Source organism: Nipponia nippon, unplaced genomic scaffold, assembly GCF_047370975.1.
Source record: "Nipponia nippon isolate SJK-2023a ecotype South Korea unplaced genomic scaffold, ASM4737097v1 scaffold_9, whole genome shotgun sequence".
Lineage (NCBI taxonomy): Eukaryota > Metazoa > Chordata > Aves > Pelecaniformes > Threskiornithidae > Nipponia > Nipponia nippon.
In genome coordinates, this window is record NW_028262413.1 from 27596439 (window position 1) to 27613885 (window position 17447).

A 17447-nucleotide genomic window follows, 5' to 3' on the forward strand; every position below is an offset into this window, starting at 1 on the left:
TTCTTACCTCTGTTAACCCACAAGATGACAAAACTAGACAGGAAGGATAGAGCTGTTTCCCTGCCTGCCCTGTCCATCCTCGCAAGGATAGAGCAGGACCTTGTTTTGGGCTCCAAAAAGTGCTTGGATGTCTGGTGTTGCTCGCAGCAGCTGTGAGGATGCCTGGCTTTGAGGTGTCTGCGATCAGGCAGGCTGATTCTCTGTTACGCCGCTCGTTTGTTTGCCTCCACCATCAACATGATTTCTCTAGCTTTCTTGCAACAAGTCACTGCTCCAGCAGCTGGGTTGCAGTTGCTACCAGGGTACACGTGCGGCCTCATCGGTATGTCATTTGGGAGAGTGTTCAGGGAAAAGGAGTGGGAGGGTGAAAAGGCTTTGTGAGAGCAGAAGCTGTAGCAAAACATTACGCACGTGCTTGTGAGGGAGGACAGAGGTACATGTACGTGGGAGAGGGAGATGCTCTCGAGTGTCACGCACCCTTTTCTGTCGCTGTTCCCAAGCAATACAGGATAGCAAATCCTGGGGAGCGAGGGAGCTGAATCCCAACGTACGAGTAGCACGAGTTGCCTGGCTGCTCAGCCCCTTCCTGAGCACAAGCAATAGAGATTTTTATCTGAGACTGCCCTGGGAGCTCATAAAAAATGATTCCTCTGTGTTGCTCCCTCACCCCTAGGACTGAATAGTCCCTACTTCCCCTCTTTCTATTTTAGTTTTAGAAGTTGCTCTTAGCTGCAGGTTATTATTTGTCTGATAATTGCTTTTGCCTACAGGAAAGGATTTTTCATGAAAAAGACGTGCCATGTAGCTACACTTCTCTGGCTCATTTACTCACCCATCGAGAGGCCTCAAATCAGGCTACAAATAGAGTTGCCTGAATTTCCTGTTAGAAAGAAGATCGATAGCCCCAACCTGCCAGTTTTCTTGCCCTCATTTTCTCTCTGACTCCATATTTCCTTCCCTGCTGTTTCCCTGCAGGAACTCCCATCAATCGGATCCCCATCATGGCAAAGCAGATCCTGGATCTCTACATGCTCTACAAGCTGGTGACTGAGAAAGGAGGGCTGGTGGAAATCATCAACAAGAAGATCTGGCGAGAGATCACCAAAGGCCTTAATCTGCCCACCTCCATCACCAGTGCCGCATTCACACTTCGAACCCAGTAAGTCCAGAAGGTCGAACAGCATGGATGTGAACACAGAGTGGGGACTGGGGAGTGCAAAGCAGGGACTGGGGTGGAAAAACCAAAAGACTAAATTCTGCTCTGTAGCCAGGGAGGAGCTGATAAATTGCTTTATTTATCCCTCTCACCCAAGGCTTGCAGTTTTCCCCTTCTATTCCTTCCCTCGTTTTTCCTAGTAGTGATTCTTCCTGAACTTATTACCCTTCCATCCCTACAGTCCCACCGATAATATGCCATTGGCTTGTGCTCTGTGCCTCCCTCCACCCTGTGCCTTTCTTGCCTCTTCAGAGCTTAAACTCCTCGGGGCAAGGAGGGTCTTGCTCTGTCTCTGGAGAGCACTTGGCACAGCAAGGAGGGAGGGGAGGCCTCCTGATTTGTAGGCATCAAGTATGAACTTGATCATTTAATGTCTGTTATCACTACCAAGTTGTGGAAACTTGCATTTAGCACCTACTTACCGTGAGGATTGCTTTTTTGACCTGCAATACCTCACATCGATTAGGCAAGCAAAAAAAAAAAAAAGGAAGAAAAAGTAGAATAAGTAGAGGAAAAAGAATGGTAAAAGTAAACCTACTGTAAGATTTAAGCAACAGGGCGAAGCTGTGCTTTACTGACTCGAGTGTGGAAGGCTGGGCTCTGGGAATCCACACCCAGCTCCTATGCAGACTCTGTCTTGGAAGTTATTAGAGCCCCTGAGTCGCAGAGAGGGAAGCTCCTTGCCATTTCTATGTACTTTGGTACAGACAGGCTGTCTCCTGAAAATGTGCATGCCAGAATTCAGCAAAAGCGGTAAGGTTTGGTGCTGCCCAAAGCAAATGACTTGGACAAGGGTAATTCCTCAAACTTCCTTCCCTGCACTAAGTGTTACGGTCCAAGATCTTAATTCGTATAATTTTAGATGGTATCTCAGTTGTAAAGAAATTCTGGATGATTCTTTTCTGCCCTTGTGGGTGTAGTAGTATTTAACTATGTGCTTCCCTATAAACATTGAGTAAACACAAAGTTTCTTTGAGAGCTGGGCCTCACACCCAAACTGCTCAATGCTTATCAAACCAAGTGCAGCAGTGGTCATGATATGCAGACAGAGACTCCAGATCTGTAGAGGACCTCAGTCCGAAAGCCTTCCTGAATGCAATGCTTGTTGCTGTAGCCTATAATTTCATGTTCTATTGAGAAAACCTACCTGAGTTTCCCTGTGCTCATCTCTCTCCCAGGTATATGAAGTACCTATATGCCTATGAATGCGAGAAGAAATCCCTCAGTTCTCCTGCTGAGCTTCAGGCTGCAATCGATGGCAATAGGCGGGAAGGCAGGCGGCCCAGCTACAGCTCCTCTTTGTTCAGCTACTCACCCACCACCACAGGGCCTCCATCCCTCCTGTCTCCCCCAAAGATCCGCTTCCCCATCATTGGCGTTGCGCCAGGCAGTGGGACCAGCAATCCTCGGGTGTCTCCAGCAGCAGCGGTCAGAAAAGGTCAGCTACTTCTTACTCGCATCAAAGAGGGTGGCTGGGTTAAGAGGTGCAGGCACTGAAACACAGTTATTTTCCTTTTCATCCGCCCAGACTACTTTGGACTTGAGAGTAGTGGGACTTGGGTGGCTTGGGGTTTGCAGAATACTCTGCCTGTGGTTTAAACCTTTGTGTGCTTGTTTAGGAAGGGCTGTGGGAGGGACTAGGTGACTCTCTCCTTTTCTAGGTGACGGTGTGCCCTTGACTGTGTCTATGCCAAATCGTATTGCTGTGCCAGTGACCTTGGCTAGCCAGCAGGCAACTGTGGCAGCAAGAACAGCCACCCTAGAGCAGCTGAGGGAGAGACTGGAGTCGGGAGAGCCTCCGGAGAAGAAGGTCTCACGGATGACGGAGGAGGAGCAGCGGCTTGTTCAGCAGGCTCTTCAGCGCAACCTGTTCAGCATGGCACGGCAGATCCCCATGAAGATCAAAATCAATGGCAAGGGTAAGCAGCGCCTCCAGACGCACGAAAGATCTTTGCAGACTGCAGCAGGGAGGAAACTGCTCCCAATCTAGGATGTCAAACACCTCTTTACGCACAGGCTTGATGATCTCTCTGGGTACCAGGCAGAGGTCACTGTCAAGAAGCTGTTAAAATGGAGCGCAATAACCGCAAAGCTAAACTAGCAATATTTTGTTAGGTTTTACTTACTGCGGCTGTTTTTATTCCATTCTTGTTGATTAGTAATCCAGCATCATCTGAATCCATCCTTGATTCAGAAGCACCCTACCTGTCTTCAGAAAGCTCTGCATCTAAGCTGATAAAACCCACTTGACCCATACAACAAGACCCTTACTCTGAGCTTACAACCTCCTGTGTTGATCACAGTGTGATTGCTTCAGGACTCAAGCTGTTATGTCTCCACAGAACTTGCACTGTGGGGAATTGCCAGTTTCAGCTGATGCTAGCTCAGTTGTCCTTGCAGCAGTGCTCTGTTACATGCTGTAGGTATGCTCCTTCCTTCATGGGAAGCACACGGGTTGGCTGAAATTGCTTTGGGCTGTGTATCTGACCCCCTCCTGTTTAATACCTGGTGTATGCTTCAGATCTGAGAGCATGGCTTAGCCTAGCCAAACGCTGTCCCGTGTTTCTGCAGCCAGTAAGATGACTTTTGGGGGGAAAGCCCCTCATGTGCCAGATTCTCAACTTCCCCCTGCCTTGCTCTCTTCTGAGCCTCCTGTCAGCATTGTGCTGCAGGGAACGATTTTCTGTCCTTTCCTGGTCAGAACCCTTTTAATTGATCGTGGAGGTAACAGCTTTTTCTGTATGGGTAGCAGACTGCAGGAGATGGGGGAGAGAGAGAGATGCCCAGCTTTTAGGAATCTTTTGTCAGGTGTGATGAGGAGGCCACAAAGACCCGTGGATCTGCAGGGGGCCCTACGCATCCCAGGGCTTTTAGCAAGTCAGGTGATGTCTACCAACATCTGCTGCAACCCTACGCACAGCCTCCAGGCAAAAACTCCTGGCAAGGCTGGGTTAGAAGGTCACGTATAAGCAGCATTCATGGCCTGGGAAATGCACTCCTGAAATGCTTTGTAAAAGGGGAGTCACCCTGTAAAGGTCACATTGTCAGAATCAATACTGTTATATAGTGGCTTCAAAAGCTGATTAAGTGCTGTGGCTGCCTTACCTGTCCTGGGGGCTGCACTTCACTGGACAGCAGAGTCTTAGAAAATTTCAGTCCTAACAGCTGCTTCCTCCAAACCTTTTGATCCATTAAAATTAAAGGTCTCAGACCCCCTATTAATTGTACATTTGGATGTAGGCACAAGGCCAGGCAAGTTTGGCACGGCTTAGAAGAAAAGGAAGAGTTGTTCTTGAGGCCTTTGCTAGCAATGCTGGTAAATGCTTTATTGAGATGCTGTGCCAGAAATATATATGGTGAAGGGTCAAAGCAGGTTCCCCTTTGAAGCAGTAGCAGTTTGCTGCGGGGTTAAATGGGATTGGGACTTCACCTCGCAGTTCCTGACAGCTATGCATCCACCTAAATTTCACATTTACATAAAAACAAAACTGAAAATAGTGAGTAAAAGGGAATACAAATTTTATTGAGTAGTGTTAATTCCCTCTCATCTCACTTTATTTTTTTCTTTCCACCCTGAACTTCCTAAATCAAAACGCTAGGAACAATTTTAGTCTCTACCAATAGTAACAGGCTGAGGGCTGAGCCCTAAGGATTCAATGATACTATTTCCACCTTTGTTAGATGACTGTGGACAAGTCTGTCCTGTCTTTCATGCCCTGATTTTCCCAATTGCAAAATAAAAATAATATTGTGATTTGAAAGGCGCTTTTGAAAAGCACCGCGTGAGCTTATCATAGCTTGATAGCAACATTTAGGTTAAATGTTAACAATGTCCTTAGCATTCTTTGCAGGGACAGTGGACTTGCTGTCCTAGCAGACTTGAAAGGAGCTGAAAATGTGCATTTTACAGGCAATGTCAGAGCCTGAGCAGCCTGTCTGCATAATCTCTCTCTGTTTTAATAGCCCAGTGCCCCAAAACCAACATCGGGTGGGCCGGTAACCATGATACGGCTGTGCAAACTGTAAGCACGCGTTCATGAGCGCAGAGAAGCGATCCTGCAACCCAGGCTCACAGTTACGGGTTGCTTAAGTTGGAGGTTCAGAAGTGTCCGGGAGAGTTTGATGTTCAGCTCCCCTTAAACATCAGTGCAAATTGAACCCTGCTCTGCACTGGCACGTTCAGAGCTGCCCATCAGGGCTTAGAAAGGGCTCTCCAGGCTGAGGATACAGAAAAATGCAGATTTCACAGGCACTGTGGGGCAGCCAAGCCAAGCGTAGTGTTCTGGGCTTGAGTCCTTGGCGCTGTGGGTAGTCCCCTCCCTCCAGCGGCCGCTGGAGCTGCTGCAGTCTGAGCCCTGCCAGGGAGTCACACCAGCTCCTCCAGAAACTGCTGCCTCTCAGCGAAGGGGGAGAGGACTCTGCATGTGCTCCCAGTCTGCTGCAAGCGCAGCCATAATCCAGTCAGTTGAAATGTGGTCTTGTCTCGTGTGCTGGCAGCTTTTTCCTTGGGGCGGGGTGTTAATCTGGCCCTTCAGTGTGCGAGTCGGGGAGAGATTTGCAAATGCCGGTGGGATCCCAGCCCATACTCAGTTCACACTGCAGCATTTAAACACCTTTGCAGACTTAGAGTAGGACTGGAAGCAGACATCGTGTGGGGATCTCCTCACCAAAGAAGAGGTAAAAAGAGGGCTCTGTACACCTTCGACCGTCTCTGGATAGTGCGGGAAACAGGATAGTTACTCTAACTCTGCGTCTTTTCTTTCTTGAAAGAAGATAAACCGGACTCGGCGGCAGCAGCAGCACTGAATTTGTCACCTAACGGCATTGGGAGTATTAACATGTCGGTGGAGATTAACGGCACAATTTATGCTGGTGAGAAAGAACCGCTCCCAGGGACGGGTAGAGAGCCAGGCTGGTGGTGCAGAGTAGGATGTGGAGAGGGTGGTGTGCTCCCAGGGGCTGGTCTTTGCCGAAGCACAACGCGCACAACCTGTCTGGCTTAGAAAGTTCAGTAGGAGATGATTTCTTTTCTCTTTTTCTTTTTGGTCCTAGGCAGTCAAGATTAATGCCCTTTCCTTTTGTGGTGGTGGTTGTTGTTAGTATTTTTTAAATCTAAGGGAAGGGGCTTCTATGGAGGTGTTAGCAGGAAGGAGTATTATCCCTCTTCTGCTGAGGAGTGGCTTTACTCAGCTTTTCCTCATGTATCTCTGGAAAGCAGGAATTGTTGTCCCCGTACTCTGCTCAAGCTGTTTCACTTCTGCAGGTCACACACACGTGCATCCTTGGACAAAGCCCAGGTGGGGGTCCTGGCACTGCAGTGCAATCAAAGGTGCTTCTCTCCTCTAAAGGTGTTGAAGCCATTTGGGATCTTTGTCTTCTGTAAGCACAACATCCCTGTGACAGAGGCTGCCAGAACAAGTCCTGGGGGATCCCTTCTTATGTCTTGGTCACCATTGACCCTCTGATCCTCCTCCAAGCCTGCTTGTCTTGCACTTAGCCCCCTTCTGTTGGGATGAGATCTTTGGGGTTGGATAGCCTGCCCTTTGCTCTGTACCCTATCCTTCTCAGCCGTGCCACCCCATGGTCCCAGTAACCCTTCTCTTTACCTCTCTTTGCCTTGCAGGAGTGCTCTTTGCCCAGAAGCCAGTTGTCCATCTCATTGCAGGCTCCAGCACCCAAAGTTCCTGCAGCAGCAGCAGCAGCTCCCACTGCTCTCCCAGCCCTACCTCATCCCGGGGAACCCCCAGCGCAGAGCCCTCCACCAGCTGGTCTCTCTGATGGACGGCTGAGCCTGCTGTCTCTCACACTGGCCTCCGGCAGCTCTTCCTCTCTGCTCTTGGCAGGGAGCGAGCCGGGAAGGAGTCGCACAGATTACCTCATCTCAAGGAACCTGCTTTTGTGGTTGGCCAATGGCAAGATGATGATGATGCTGAAACCTTTCCATGCCAGCAAGTTTTTCTTCATCATCTGTTTGTCCAGCCTTTTTCTTTGTTCTCCCCTTTCTTCCTCCCTTTTGCTTTTTTTTCTTCCTCCTCCTCCCAGGGTTTGCTGTGTTCCTGTTGGGGGGTGGGACATGGAGGGGGGGAGGCACGCCTGGCGTTTTTCAATCAGGGATCGTCTCTAGGAGTTGCGGGTCGAGAGATGGCTGAGACGTCACCAAGGCAGGTGGAAAGAGCTGGAGTTGGGGCAGGGAAACTTGGTTCTCCTCGAACCAGTAGCCACAAGGACTCTTCCCACAAAACAACTCTGTGTATTGACAATCCTAAGAGCCGGTGGGGTGCCTTGCCCCTGTCCTCCCATGGCTTGTGCTGCAGAAGGCCATGCAGCTGCAGAGTGGGCAAGCTTCCTCGCTTTTCTTGTTCAGGCTCTGTCGTGGTCCGGTGTTCGTATGTCCTCCCGTAGAACATGTGCTCTTGGCTTGTGAGCCTCCTTCCCCCTCTCCGAGGTCTTGGCAAGAGGGGAAGGACTTTCTTCCTGCTCCGTTTCACCCATAGACACATTAAAAACCTCTCGATCAGCTGCTTCGTTCTCCTGGCTGGTGCTGGCCTATTCTCTACTGTTGCCTTCTTCAGGCTTTCAGCAAAGTTTTAAATTCCCTCAGCCTTGTCTCTCTCCCCTTGAGGAACTCATCCCACTGACATTTACCCTGACAGCCTGAACTTATTTTTGCTTGGTGTTTTAATCCTCTGCCCCCTTGACACAAAAGGGCTGTCATGTAGGTTGATCTAGGCTTCCTGGAGCGACTTCCTTCTCAAAGGTGTCTTTCAGTAGTCCCTGGAAGCTCTCTGCATCCGTGTGCTGAGAAAATGGAAGGTGATATTTGAAATCTGAGTGGGGCTGTGGGGCGTGCGTAGGTATTGCGGTTAACATGACATGTGTCTTCACTGGTCTCTGAACAAGCCTACAGATGCCCAGTCCCCTTCAAATTGTGTGTGAGGAAAAGAAAGCGGCTCTCAATTGAGTAAGACCTTTTGCTCTCCTGGGTGGAAGCAGAGAAAAGGAAATCAAGCCCTTCCTTGCCCTTTCCCCTCAAACCTCCAGTTGAAAGCAAACAAAGGCTGGCCATGGCTCTCTGGTGTCTGGAGCCGACCAGGCTGACTTAGTGACTCTGTGAACTCAGCTCCTGCTCAGGTGGCCTCATTCTGTCCTCTCTCCTCCTGCTGGCCTTTCCCAGCCTGGAGATCAGGTCCAAGCACCATCCATCCTGCCCTGGTGACGTCCTTCCCATCCTCCGGGCCCAAGTCAGGTTTTTTTGAGCAGATGAAATACCTCAGATATGTACTTGTTGTTGGGTTTTTTGTTTGTTTTGGGTTGTTTTTTTTTAACCTCTTCAGGAAGTATTGGCATATCTTATTGCTTGTTTTTTATATGTGGTTTTGCTGACATTGTGGGTTGGGGTTTTTTTATTTTTAATTGTATCACCAAAGACAAAGGAAAAAAAAAAAAAAAGCTGAGCAAAGGAGCAGTGGCCTCCCCATCCTTTAGGCCCGCAGGAGACAAGCTGAACAGCATTGTCCCAGGACATGTGCATGACTCAGGAGGACAGGTAGAGGTAGGAAAAGAGGGCAAGAGTGACTGCTGACTTAGGTCTGTCCTGCCTGTTGGACACAAGGGTGTCTCCAAAGTCCCTGTTATTTCTCCAAGCTCCAGGATCTGTGCTTACCTTTAGCAAAGCTGCTGAGCGCAGCTGGGAGATGACAGCACTGCTTACACTACAGATGGCCAGGCCTCTCACAGGAAAGTGGTTTCTGGCACCTTGAAAGCACAGCTTGGTCTGTGGTGCTGCACCCAGCCACCACCTCAGCTGCGCTGGGACTTGGCGTTATCCCAGACACAGCTAATTCTGTCTGCACTACAAGACTAAGCTGTGTTGGGTAACCTGTCTGAGAGGTGCCAAAATAAAAAGTTACTCCAGTTTTTCACCTGTACATAGGTGCCTGTGTGACCAGCACCCGAGCTAGTAGATACATCATGATCTAAGTGAAAGCCACATAAAAACTCCAGAGGTTCAGCCTGCTAAAAATCAGTTTCCTGGAGGGTGGTGGGTGAGTTGCCACGTGTCATACCAGCATGAGAGGAGAAGGTCGCCTTTTATCTGCTCCCGCAGGCGAGCAGAGCTGCTGGGAGCATTCAGCTCTGGGCAGGATGGGAGGCTTGAGGCGCCGCTGCTGTTAGAGGCTGTGCCTGCCTGCACCACTGAGCCCGAGCTCAGCCCAGAAGTCTCTGTCCCTTCCCTGCCCAGTCGTTCCTGCAATGTGCTGCGAGCAACTTAAGCCTGTCTTAGTACTCTGTGAGACTTTACAGGTCCAGGGGAGATGCCCTCCTCTAAGACCTGTGGTTAGCCGTGGTGTGGTCCCTGTGCTCCCAGGGTGTCCTGCTCCCAGAAGCTGTTACCTTCTACTACTGAAAAGAGCATGGCTTTTAAAAACACCGGGCCAGATACCGCCACAGGAAAAGCCCCATCAGCAGCCCAGGGATCAGGCTTAAAAATGTACATAGAAAATGAAATGAATAATCCTTCCTTTAAACTCTCCAGTGTCAGGTTCTCCTTTTTAATCCTGCAGCACTACTTGGCTGGGCTGCTGCTCTGGCCTTGAGAGCTCCGAGGTCTTGTGCTAAGGCTCGTGTAAGCCACAGGCGGCTCCTCCTAGCTGCGAGAGGCTCGATGCTCGCTCTCTGTTAGTTTATACACTATGGCTTGAGTTATCCCGCTACCCGACATCGTGAGGACTTGGTGGGAGGAAGAGGGAAAGTGGCTGAGAGTGCACATGTCCCGAGACAGATGCTGTGCCGAGGTGCTCCCTCTCCAGCTGCTTTTAGCTGGAATAATGAGCGCCGCCGGGCACGGGGAAGCCGAGCTGCTCTGTGGCTGCAGGGTGTTTGCTTGGCAGATCCTGCAGGCCTCCACGGCATTTCATCCTCGCAGGCTCGGAGAGGATTTTCCAGACTCTGGGGCTCATTCAGATTGGTTTTTTTTCCCTTTTTTTGTTTTCTTTTGTTTGTTTTTATTTGGGGGTGGGTTTGGGGGCTGTTTCCTATGAGTGGGACTGGGGGACTTTTTGCTTTTCCTTATGCTTTCTTCTCTGGTCCTGGGGAGCAGAGGTTAGTAATGGGTGGTTTTGCTTATGTATCACATGCTAACATTGTGTTTTCTTGCACAGAAAGGCACTCGAATCACTGAACTGCTAAACAGCTTTGACACTACTAGAGTATTAATGTTTATAAGCTTTACACAACTAGACTGGAAATAGACAGGGACTAACAGATTGTTTTGTATCCAATTCAGGGAAAGAAACAAGCTGGGATGTGTAACAGATACCTCAGTAAAAATAAGCTGCAACAATAAACTGGTCCTTTCTCAGTACACGACGACAAGGACCAGTCAATTCAGACTGTGAAGAGTAACCCTTTCCCTAAGCCTGGCTTTGATACTGGCAGTTGGCTTAATGCAGGTTTCGCTGAGCTCCAGATCTCCTACTGAGCTGCCAGGCTTTGGGGACAGGGTTATGGAAACCAGCAGCAGAGACGGGGCGGAGGAGCTGGGAGCCGGGGAAGGCTGAGCAAGGGTGGTGGATCCCCCCCCTCCCCGGCTCCCCTTCATTTCACTCGACCATGTTCGATTGTATAGTACTCAGGGGTTTTGATACTGCGGGTAGGACTGTTCCTCGTGTGAAGTGCTCTGCTTTGCAGTGTGGCTAATTCTCTTTCAACTCCAGACCAGCGAAGGTTTTGCAGTGAGCAGCCGAGAGAAAAAAAAAAAAAAAAAAAAAAAAAAGCCCCCAGCTTGCTTCCACGCAGCCTTGATGCTCCTGTTTCAGGGGGAGATTTGCCAGCTGGGTTTGATGCCCAGCTCAGGGGAATGAAAAAAAAAAAAAAAAACAACCAAACCTGCTTGTCCTCTTCCAGCAGATCCCAGTTTATGCTGGGAAGGCACAGAGCTTGTGAGCTGGGAAGGGGGAAGAGGCGAGGGGGAGGCTGCACGCCTGCTCGGCTCCCAAAGTGAATGTGAACGCGTCACACCAAGTCCTTTTGGCCGCTGCACGTGTGTGTGTGTGCTCCAAACGGATTCAGATCAGATGTTTTCACCAAACAGCAGCCTTGCTACTAGTTTTCTTACCTATTTAAAAAAAATAAATAAATAAAAAAAGAAATGTGATAGCCTAGGCGGTGGATAAATACCTCAACGTCTCCTTCCAACAAGTGTCTGTATATGTTGTTGTTGGGTTTTTTCTATCTTACATGTTATCTGAATGTTTATATTCCAATAAACTTCTACCTCTTCACACGGTGACCATGCAAGCCTGATTTGTCGCCGTGCTGTTTTGCTAAAGCGTGAGTTAAAAGATTTCCCAGCCCCTTCTTCATCCTGGGAAGCTATTCCCGGAGGCGGGGTGAGCCTAGGAGAGGTCCATGTTCTTCTGGGTCTTCATGCTCCCAGTTTGTACCTTTGTGGGGAGAACTGGGCTGGAAAGCTGAACTGGTGTGATGCGGTTTTGGAGCAGCGGCTAGAAATGAGCTGGGTACCTGTGGGGTGAAATGTTCGGCTTCCAGGTCGGATGCTGGCTGGGAAACCTCCTCCGCACAGCTCTGTGGGAGAACAGACCTTGGAGAGATGAGTTACACTGGATCTCCCTTCCACGGGGGCCAGGCTGGGGCAGGAGCCGCTCTCCCGAATCCCTCCTGTGTCACCGCCTCCTTCCCACAAAAAAGGAGATTTAATGCTTCCCAAAGGTTTTGCTATTTACACAGCACCTGATGTTGTTTTTCCAGTCATTGAACCAGTTTGGCAGTTGGAGAGGAACTGGTTTCCAGCCCTTTTCATACCAGCGTTTCCGAGGCCCCGGTGTCTGCATTTGTTTTGGCCGGCAGCCCGTCTGAGGGCGCTGGGATGGGGCCCGGCGTGCGACTTTCCCCACCTTCCCACCAAACTCACCCCATCGCTGTGTCACGGAGCAGGAAACCTCCCCTCCTGCCTGCGCCTTGTCCATGCTGCCCACGGGCCCCTCCATCAGCACAGGGCACCCGCGTGTGGCTGTGAAACACCCATCCGAGGGCGATGGCTGTGCCGGGGCTGCAGCACACACCGGCATGGCCTCCCCGTGCTCGGATCCACCCTGGGCTTCCTCGCCATGCCCCGTGGTTGGGATGCTGTAAACCAGCAAGTGGTGAGCGCTTTGAGCATCCCCGCTGCCTCTCTGGGGAGGATGGACGAGCCCCTCGCTGCCCACGGTGGCCTCAAAGCCGATATGAAAATGGAGATGCAAAGAACCTGCTTTTTCCTCCTCTTTGCAAGCCAGGCAAGTCCCCGAGCTCCCAGCACGGGCCCTGGCTGCTGGATGACCCCGCTGCAGGCAGGGGAGGTGGCTGGTGCCCATCACCAGGGCTGCAAAACTCAGCTGCCTGTTGAGGTCTCCACTGATGTCACTCCACGCTGTGCAAGAAGAGCCGTGCCTGTGTTTTACGGCCCCCCCGCCACACCGAGGATCCCGGTTATCGGAGGAGAGCGGGCTGGCAGAGCCGCTCGCCTCACCTGGGCTCCGGTCCCAGCCTATCCGGCCAGCGGGCAGGTGAAGGCAGAGCCTTTCCCCCCGCGTTTTCTCCCCTCCTGCCCACCAGCAGGTTCGGCTTCTCCCAGCTCCAACTTTTCCCCACGTGAACTCAGCTGAGACGGCTCAAAGACTCACCTGCCCTCACCGCTTGCCTTAAAAACCAGATGCCTGAAGCAGGTAAGGTGGGTTCTGGCAGTGGTGGGGAGCAAACACCCTCGGTGTGCGCTGCCGTGGGGTTTATCCGCCTCAAAATCAGAGGTGGGAAGGTGCCGGCCCCAGTGCCGGGCTGGAGAGGGGTCTCCCCCCAATGCCAGGGGTGCTCAGAGACCTGGTCTCAGGTGAGGGGGGGCTCCGTGGTGGCCACCCCACCCTCACCACCGGGTCCAGGACAGCTCTGCAGCCCTGCAGCCCTCCCAGCCTCCAGCCCCGCTACCTGCTTGGTGCAGCAGGTCCCTGTGCAGCATCCTCCAGCCCGGCTGCCCCAGCAACCAAGAGCAGGCACCCAAAGGGACCCAATGCGCCTTCCCCACTTCCTCCCCAGCCCCATAGACCCGTGTGGGTCTGTACACCCGGGGCGGCCACGCTCCAGCCCTCCCAGCTCGCTTTACGGGGGCTGGATGGCCACGGGCATTGGCAGCCATTGTTTGGGCTGGAATATAATCCTCCAGGCAAGTTTGCATCCCAACCCCCATCCCTTCCCTAAATGCCGCCATTCATCGCTCATCCCAGCCGCAACCTGGCTTCCCTAACAAATAACAAAGGGCTAAAGAGAGCCCAGCGCGGATTAAAGCATCTGGGTAGGAAAGCCCAGCCCCACAGCGTGAGATACCGCTTGCTTTTCTCTTTCAAACATCAAGATCCCTTTATTGAACCCGGCTCAGGCTCTGGCAGAGCTTTGTCCAGATCCTGTTCTCCATAATCCCTTGCTGCAGGGCTGGAGGTGAAGCCAGCTCTGGGCACGGGGAGGCTTTGCACTGGCACAGAGATGTTTGCATCGGCGCTTGTTGTCCACCTCTGAAACCCAACTTTCCTAAGAAATTTCAGCCCTGATGTCCAGGAGTTTGGTTCCCTGGTCCTTAAATGACCAATGTGCAGAGATGCCACTCTGCTCAGCTGCTGGGGAGCCCGAAACCCCGCGGGCATCCCCGCTGGGAGGGATAAAGCCCAGCTCAATGCCCACAGGACGCCGGTCCTTTGGGCACAGCTCGGGGAGGAGGTTCCCTCTCTTTTGGGGTCAGGCTTGGGGACAGAACACTTTGGGGACTGCTGCTGCTTTGAATCCAGCTGGGGCACCCCCAAATCCCCCCATTGCAGGTGCTTCCACTCCCCTCCAGCAGCACAGGTGCCTCCCCGTGCGTTTTGTGCTCCTGCCAAGCAAGCGGCTAATCGTCGGCCGTGCCCAACCTGCATCAGCCTGCCAGCGGGGCTGATAACTGCCACTTTTTCCATAGCCCTTATCGTCCCCAGGGTGAGGCCAGGTTTGTTTTAGCCTCGCCAGAGCCAGACTGATGTCAGGCTGCCCACGCCCACAGATGCTGAGCACGGTCCTGGCCCTGCCGGCTCCACTCCCACCTTCTGGCTTTGGGATGCTCCAGTTCAACCCCCCACTTGCAAAGATGGGGGGTGGGTCACAGGCATGGCAGGGGAGGTGGGCACCCAGGTCTTGCCCTTCTGCATTGCTCCATCACCCTTGGAAAGCCATGGCGGTGCAGCCCTGGTGAGATCCACCGTGCTAACAGTGCCCATCTCTCTCTCCAGTGCATTTGCAGGTCTTCCTCGGCGCGGGGCTGGCCCTGCTCTGCCTCATCATCCTCCTGGTCTGCACCGTGTGCTGGCGGCACCGCCAGTGCCCGGGCCCCCACCTCGGCTGGGAGCGGGCAACGGTGGAGCTGGGACCCACTCTGCCCACCAGGACGGTGCCGGTGCCCATCCAGCAGCACTACAAGGAGTTGGCAGGAGCGGTGCTGGGTGCCCGGGAAGAGAAGGGTCCCCCAGTGTGGCCAGCATCCCGCGGGGGCTTGCTCCATGGCAGAGCCTCCTTGCCCAGCCTCCCCTTCCCCGCAAAGCCGGCAGGAGCGTGGCAGTGCCGCTGCACCATCTCTGGAGCCAACCTCCTCTGCAAAGAGGAGAGCCCGCTGGTCCATCCCATCCTGGGACCCCCCACCCCGCTGCCCTCTGGCATCAGCCCCAAGCAGCGTCCTCAGCTCCACTGCGACTTGTTCTATTCGCCAGCCGAGGCCACGCTCACTGTGATGGTCCTCGGCGTCTCCCACCTGCCCAAGGGGCTGTGGGGTGGCCAGGGCTCCTGCGTCAAGGTGTACCTGCTGCCACAGCTCCTGGCATCCCGGCATGCAGCATTGCAGTGCAGGAGCCTCCACCTTGCCCGCCAAGAGCCGTGCCGGTTTGGCCGGTACACCCTGGAGGAGCTGAGGAGCTTCACCCTGCACTTCGCCGTCTACACCAGGTTTCACAGCCTCAAGGACTCCTTTGTGGGAGAGGTCCTCTTCCCCTGCGCACAGGCCACCTGGGACCCCCAGGTGTCTTCTAGCTACAGCTGGGAGCTGTCGAACACCAAAACCAAGCTCAGAAAGGTCAGGAAGGCAGGTTGTCCTCATGTTTTGGCTGAGGTCCGCTTGGACTCAGAGTCCTAAAGCTCCACGGCAAGAGCCAGAGCCTCCTCCAAGCATCACCCGGTGGGAGGCAGCGGGAGGGACTGAAGGTGCTGAGGCAGCAGCCCCCTGCCCCTGCAGTGTCCTCTCTTCTGGTGCAGGTTCATGAGCTGTGCACAATTAATATCTGTCAACTATAGTGACTGGCAGCATCTCTGCTTGGGGGCTTCGCTGAAGATGGGGGTGCTGGGGGTGGAAGGGTTAAATGCAGAGCTGGCACCATCGTTACGGTGATGGTAAGCATTAAATTCACCTTCTTGACTCATTTTTGTCCATTCTTGAGCTACCAGTCACAGAGGTGGGAGACAAGCATCCCTGAGTTAGAGGGGCTGGATGAGGTTGGAGAGAGTTTCACGGTGTCTCCTGCTCTCTCATCTCTTTGCAGTGCCTCAGCGCCCATGACACGAGCCACAGCGTCCTCTCTTCACCCCCCAAATCCCTCGGCCAGCTCTTCCTTCTCCTCCAGTACCAAGCTCTGGCCAGTCGCATCAAGGTGCTGGTCCGCAAGGCAGAGCACCTGGGCCAGCTCTCTCGCACGCCAGGCACGCCAGGTAGGGCACCAGGCATGGACCAGGGGCAAGGAGATTCCCAGGTGGGCACAGGGAATGGCTTCCCCTCCTTTTGCTTGGCAGAGAGTCTTATTTCCTCTTGAACTGCTCTTTTCTAAGCAAAATGAGTGCAGGTAGCGCAGCTAGGATCTAGATATCTCTGATATGGCCCCAAAATGCTTAAAATATACATATTTATCATTAAAAAATAGCATGTAGCTTTCTGTCCTGCTGGCTGTTGTCATCTCTGGCTCCCCCAGCCCACGCAAAGCCTGGGATGCGGGCAGGGATGGGAGCTGAGGACTTTGGAGGTCCTTGCTCCCAACCAGGGAGGGGTAGGTGCAACCAAGATGGACAGCACATCTCCGTCCTCTCCCCACAGCTCCACAGAGCCCCATGGAGGTCTTGTAGACCCCCGGGCACCCCAATTTGGCTGCCCATGCCGTGCAGGAACCTGGTTCGTAAACCTCCAGCCTCCCTCCCTCGTGCGTGTCCAGAGCAGGTCCCTCTCACCAAGGCTCTGTCTCCATTTCCAGGCCACTACGTCATCATCCACCTTTACCACAATGGCCGCATCATTGACACCAAGGAGACCAAGTCCAGCGCTGGCTACAACCCTGTCTGGAACATGCCCTTCCTCTTCAACCTCCCCGCTGGGGACATCCAGCAGCAAGAGCTGTCCTTGGAGTTCACCGTCATGCAGGTGAGCAGGACGGAGGTGACCATGGCCAAGAAGGTGGCTTGGATCACCCATGCTCAGGATCCTCTCCTGCAACTGGGGGCCTCAGCCCCTGCTTGTGGGAGGGGTACAGGCAAGCCCGGAGGAGCTATTTCTTGCTGCCTGCAGGAGGTTGCTGGGGTGGGATTGGTCTTCCTGGGGCAATGGGTGTTTCTATCTCTGCTTGAAGGCCGTCAACCATGTCCCACACTGCTTCTGCCCCTCTCCTGCCACAGGCTCGCATCTACACCCGCAGCTCCCCGCTGGGCCGCGTGCAGGTGGGTCCCCACGCACCCGGGGCTGGGCTGCTGCACTGGAGGGAGATGTGCAGCCGGGGCCAGCTGGAGTCGGCGCGGTGGCACCAGATCCAGCCCGACACCCTCGGACCCTGATCTTGCCCGCAGCCCATGGGCAGGGCTTGCCCGGGACTCAGCTGCCCATGGGATTGAGTGAAGGGGGATCTCCAAGCCTTGGAGAGGTGAGGTCTCAGCCTGCATGTCATCGCAGGCTCCATCTCCAGGGCTGGAGATGGGCAGTGGTCAGCAAAACCCCCTTCTGAACGGCTCCAGAGGAGAATGAGCCCATTTGAGATGGCTTTAGCTTTGGGGAGAGGAGAAGAGCAAAGCAGGAGCCTTCCTCTGTTACGTCCACCAGATGCCCGCTCGGTGCCTGCACCCAGAGCAAACCCTGAGTGCCTGAAACCTTGGCCATGGTAGGAGATGGGTGGGAAGATCACCCAACTGGGAG

The 17447-nt window shown here is 53.2% G+C and overlaps 1 protein-coding gene across 4 annotated transcripts in view; it reads left to right on the plus strand.

Moving 5' to 3' along the window:
* Positions 1–11499, plus strand: part of ARID3B (AT-rich interaction domain 3B) — a 37624-nt gene extending 26125 nt beyond the window's left edge. Inside the window, exons 5-10 of one of the 4 annotated variants that reach the window (XR_015701543.1) lie at positions 976–1159; positions 2395–2654; positions 2878–3135; positions 5987–6088; positions 6840–7164; positions 10503–11499. Coding sequence is in view for 3 of the 4 variants with exons in the window: in XM_087744881.1 (XP_087601007.1) it covers positions 976–1159; positions 2395–2654; positions 2878–3135; positions 5987–6088; positions 6840–6994 (959 nt within the window). In the remaining variant the exon portion in view is untranslated. Of the gene's footprint in view, positions 1–975; positions 1160–2394; positions 2655–2877; positions 3136–5986; positions 6089–6839 lie in introns of all 4 variants that reach the window. The other 3 variants (XM_087744881.1, XM_087744882.1, XM_087744883.1) reach the window with 3 other exon arrangements.
* The last annotated feature ends 5948 nt before the right edge of the window (positions 11500–17447 follow it).